The sequence below is a fragment of the Pistacia vera genome, unplaced genomic scaffold (genome assembly GCF_008641045.1).
Source record: "Pistacia vera cultivar Batoury unplaced genomic scaffold, PisVer_v2 Contig272, whole genome shotgun sequence".
Classification (NCBI taxonomy): Eukaryota; Viridiplantae; Streptophyta; class Magnoliopsida; order Sapindales; family Anacardiaceae; genus Pistacia; species Pistacia vera.
In genome coordinates, this window is record NW_022196082.1 from 612,705 (window position 1) to 618,428 (window position 5,724).

General features: G+C 33.1%; 1 protein-coding gene across 1 annotated transcript; it reads right to left on the reverse strand.

Annotated features, from left to right (window-relative positions):
* Positions 1-3,774: 3,774 nt before the first annotated feature.
* LOC116133680 (1-aminocyclopropane-1-carboxylate synthase 3) lies at positions 3,775-5,487 on the reverse strand. Its single transcript, XM_031419365.1, has 4 exons — positions 5,341-5,487; positions 5,099-5,230; positions 4,837-4,997; positions 3,775-4,735 (listed from the first exon to the last, which is right to left on the reverse strand). Exons 1-4 carry the CDS (start codon positions 5,485-5,487, stop codon positions 3,775-3,777), a joined length of 1,401 nt encoding a protein of 466 aa, XP_031275225.1.
* Positions 5,488-5,724: the final 237 nt, after the last annotated feature.

A 5,724-nucleotide genomic window follows, 5' to 3' on the forward strand; every position in this document is an offset into this window, starting at 1 on the left:
CATCACATGCAAGGCATGGGCAGTTTTAATAGGATATATATAGCCGCATATTGCGGAAATTAAATAGAAATTAATAGGCTGTAATAAATATTAAATTAAAAAAAAATAAAACAAAATATCATGTAGTTATTTATTTATTGCAACTGAAAAACGATTGAGCTCTCATTATTTATTTTTTTCTCTTTCATAATTAGTTTTATATTTCAACAGAGATTGTTATATATTGTCCACCCACATGGCATGGAGTGGACTTATTGGTCTCAAAAAACAGGCAAGAGACCAAGAGGGGTAGTTACAGTTATGATTCGTGATATTCAAAAAAATATATTACCAAGTAGTCTACAATTTAATTAAGTACAAAATAGTTTCTGTTGCTTTCCCCAAAAAAAAAGGGTAAATTACCGTGCGATAGCGTGATATGAATTTTATGGGGTCGATTCAATTGGTTTTCAATATTAAAATAACTGGGAAAATTAAAACATCAAATGGATAAAAGTTATAATAATTATCAGAACATGAAATTAAAATTTCTGAAAATAAAACATTGGTAAATTGTGACTTTTATCTGTGGGGCTACTATTCCTCGCCTCCCTAATGTTTGGGCCTCAATAAAATGACACTCCACATTTACTTTGGTTATTTTCTTTTGGTCGTTACTTAACGGCTCTATGGGACGATTTTTGATATGAGGGGAGGTGAGAAACATTTTTTTTTAATAACTATAGGATGTAAATGACTGAAATCCAAACCTTAGGGGGTGAGAAACCATATCCGTGTGATATTAAAGCAGACCCAGTGTGGGTTGTGAAACGTCTCTCTAATATAATTTTCCAGTATCAAATTACAATAAATCTTAAAATAATATTTATAATTTTTTAGTATTTACTTAGAACTCTTTGGAAACACATAACCAAACTAGCTCTCTTAAGATTTAGATTTAGATTATCCTAATAATTTGTGTGATAATTAATTAATTCATTGATAAATCGAGAAGTTTTGCTGGTCGGTGGAATCACTTTGCCTTAATATAAGGAAGCATCAAGCATATAGTGCTCATAATTTTTTTTTTTATATACCATTTAGGCATAGAATAATAGTATAAATGAATGGTAGGTAGGTGTAATATTAATTAACTATAGAGTATGAGTGCATGACTTCACCAAATCATCAATTTGTTTAACTAATTAAGCTCTATAAAGATATTAATTAGATCTCTTCTTTAACTGAAGATCTTCTCCTTATAAGAATAATAAATAAATAAATCATTAAATTCTTCAAATCTTATAAATTATTGATTGAAAAATACATCATAATAAGAGTGTTGTACCAATAATACATAACTTTAAAAAGCTCAAGTTTAGATTCAGTTTGAAATGAATATTTTTCAATATATCTTAACAAGTTGCATATTTTTTAATTAACCATTAATTCATCGATCATATCTAAATGAACTCTGAACATAGCAAATTAATTTTCGTTTATAATATAGAGTAAACGGCTTTTTCCCACCCAATGTTTGCCTTAATGACCCTTTTCCACCCAAAGTTAATATTCATTTACTACCCAAAGCCAATTCCGGCCGATTCTGGCAGCAAAATTTTTCTCTGTCACTACCATTTGAACCTGCGGTCTCCCTATACAAAGCTCCTCTCACTCCGGAACCTGATTTCTCGTCGATTGTTGGCCACAACAAATCTATGATTTCTTGTTCTTAGTTGATTTTCGATGGTGAATATTCAATTGGTCACCACTATTTGATCCACCGACCTTCACTCTACAAAACCTCTTTTACCCTGGCTCCTGATAACTTGTCGAATGTCAACTGAGAGAGTGAAGTGTATTTTGGGTACTATATAAACTTTGGTTGAGAAAGTGGTATTTTAAAACTTTTTGGGTGGGAAAATGTCATTAAGGCAAACCTTGCGTGGGAAAAAGTCGTTTACTCTGTAATATAATCTAAAAATTCAGTCAGTTGTACCCACAATATTCTCAATATCTATCTGATATAATATTTGAAGACTTTTTTTTTTTTTTTTTAAAGTGAAAAAAAACTATGAAAAGTGAAGAAAACAATTTTTCTTTTGGAGTTTTAGAATAATTTTCAAAATCAAAAAATCAAAAGGTCCTTAAATTTCTCGTTAATATCACACAGCGTTTTGTACTATACATAAATCAAGGTACATACGATGATTGTGTGTAATTAAGGAGAGATTGTTGTCATTCTTTCATCGTAAATTGCATTAAAAAACAGATAATATATAGTTATACTATATTATGTTATACAATATGTTTAACAACATACCATCATCATCAAAAAGTAAATAAATATATAAAACATAAAATGATTTTGTGGGTTGAACCAAGATTCATAAATAATATTCAATAATGATTAGCATATATAACGTAATTGAATCCGCACTACTATGACGGAAGCACATGCAATATATTATTAACTAGAGTAGTTCTCTCTTTGAAATTATTTAATTATGATACGCATATACCAATAAACATATCACACATCATAATATGTGATTTGGTTGGTAAAATAATAATATGATTATACTAATGATCCCAGTAAAGAGAGAGATTAATAGCTAACTAATTAAATAAAAATATCAAACTGAAGATAATGCATGCAAATAAACTAATCATGTTCAATTACTCCCAAAAGATATTGAGAATAGAATCCTTGTTCTATTCTTTTCCAAATAACCCAACACATGCTATCTAATTATTTTTAATTCGTTAATTATATAAAACTCGAGGAAGCTCTTAACAGGAAAAGCACTTTGTAAATAATTGAATACTACTTATGACCATGCTTTGTCTCCCAAAACTAACTCTTATCCGCAAGCAGTCTTTGGCAAAAACCGCGTAGTCGTAGACTCTACAAGAAGAAAAACTTTTTAATCCCCCTTAATTAATAATCCTAGAAAGTTCAAAAAGCATTAAACTTTATAATTTCTTGTAAATTACTCTTTCTAATCCTTTCTGATGGCGTAGTAGGTGACGAATAATTTGACCACCCCAGACAAACTAAATTTACACTCTTTCTACTAGTTGAAGAGAGATATAGAAGTTTGTAAGTGTAAAAGTCTTTATCACATATTCGTTCATGGCTTTGTTTCAAACCCAAAATAGGAATGTACATCTTGAAAATTAAACCCTAACTAAAACAGAAATGCTTTTTGACTCTTTGGTTTCTGATCCACAAGAAAACAATTAATCCCCATATAATTATAATTATTTATATTAAGATTTAAGAGTTTCCTTCTCATACGGCTTAAACAACGTGAAGAGTCACAAAAAATACAGTACTTACTTATGATTATATGTAAAGGTCGGTTGACACACAAGACCAGCCGACGTCGGCAGCCTGAGTCACCGTCTCTATCCGTTTATTCTTGCCAGTAACATTACGCGTCTTACGTTGCCACATACTATTGCAAGGAATTTAATAAATAATGTTCATAACACATAAATTTATAAAATAAAGGAAGAAGATTAATATTTATCATTACAATTAATATACTAATCAGGGAGAGTTACATTATAATGTTATTTGAACTTTTGAAGAAGATTTCATGCAAGGTAAGAGCTTCAGTATTACAATTACAAAATGGGACTAAATTAAGCCACTTCTAATCCACATTGACTTCTGGACCGAGTGCACCTTTCTAATTTTTTTTTTTTTTAAATAAATAAAAAAAAAGACTCAACCAAAAATAGTTGGAAAAAATTGCCATGGAAAGTATGTTCACACGACGGACCAGACTATCGCTCACCATGAACGGTTTCACGGTCGTCGAACGATAGCCGGAAAACCCACTTGGGGAGGGACTTTCTTCTTGAATTTTCTATGGATTGATGGTTGGTTTTCGTGGTTGAGTCCACAAAAGCCTTCAAACGTTGCATGGAGAGCTTTAGAGTTTCTTCTGACATGTTAGCGAAACAAACTCGGAACCACCCTGGCTCGGTGCAATGGCATGAAGAACCAGGAGAGATGTTTAACTTGACATCATAAACGATTTTTTTCCAGAGTTCTATCTCTGCTTCAAATGTGTTAGAGCTCAAAAGATGTCTCATGTCAACCCAGCAAAATAAACCGGCATTGCTCTTAAGGCAGCTGATACCGGCTTTTTCAAGGCCTGAAACGAGCTTCTTGTGTCTTTGTTTAAGCCTCTTTTGGTTCTCCGAAATGTAGTTCTTTGTGAACTTCTTGTCGGAAAGCATGGCTGAGAGGAGATATTGAGTTTGAGAAGAAACTAGGCCGAAGCTGGACATTTTTGTGGCTGCAGCCACAACCATGTCATCGTTGGAATAAATTGCACCAACTCGAAAACCAGGGAGGCCCAGATCCTTTGAGAGACTATACACAATATGTACTCTGTTCCAAACTTCAGTATCCTCAAAGCTCCTTTCTTTTAAAATTTCCATGATGCTAATGAAGCCTGGTGAGCTAAAAACTGTCCCGGAATAAATTTCATCGCTAATTAAGTGAATATTTTTGGCAGAAATGAAGTTGACAAGAAGGTTCAATTCTGTGTGGCTCATTGTTGTGCCCAATGGGTTAGAGGGGTTGGTGACCAAGACTCCTTTAACTTTTAGGTTGCGTTTTTGTGCTAGCTGATAAGCTTCTTCAAGAGCTGTTTCAGTAATTTGGAAGCCATTTGAGCTTGTGCACTGTATTGGTACAATTTCAACCCCAGTTCGCCACTTAAGATCTCTATCAAATCTGCAAGGAATTAAAAACAATATCAGTAACGTACATTTCATGCATAAACGATATTTACTTGAAATTTTAGTAACAGGAAAAGTAATTAAAAAGATACGTACCCAGGGTAGTATGGTGTGGGAAGAAGAAAGGCCTCGCCGGGTTCAGCAAGACAAAACACGAGAGTCTCATTTGCAGAAGTTGCCCCGGCGATGAGCACAAGATTGCTTGGATCAAAAGTTACTTTATTTCCTCTAATTTCTGACATAAAGTCTACCAATGCCTGCATAATTGTATTCAAAGAAGAGTTAGATACACAAATTACAGAGATGTGAAAGTAATATTTTTTTTTTTTGGTTTCATTCAGTGAGGATTTGTTCTTACTTGTTTGAAAGAAGGGAGTCCATGATAATCTTGAAAAAGAGCAAGCTCTCTGAATATGGACTGTCCATCTTTCTTGAAGCCAGCTGCATCGGGGTTTTTAGCGAGCCACGACTCAAGAAGATCAAAAGAGAGCTGCAAATAATATCAAAAAAGGAAACGTTAACTCAAGTTTCCAGATTATATACTACATTCAAGAAACTTACAATTTACAGTAAAGTACTGTATTTAGTAAGTTTGGTTACCTGATTCTCTGCAAGACCCATCTGAATAATGCCTTTAGGGTTCTTAACCTCGTCATAAGGATTGTTCTCATATTCCTGCCATCCTAGGAAATATGAGGAATCTTGACCATGACAATTGCACGTAGCTTTTCTAGACAACAGCTTCATTTTCAGTCTCCGTTAAGTTAACAAAAGAGTATATGACTGAAGCTACAGAAGCCAAGAGGATGAGAGAATATATTTGAGAGAGATTGGTAAAGAGAAAAGAAGTATTGGATTGAAGTTTAAAGATGGTTGGTGGGTTGCAGACTTGCAGTGCAGAACTCTATTACAAATGTTGAATATATATAGTTGTTGTAAGTAAGCAGTGGCCAAAGACTGATTGAGAAAGACACTTTTAACCAT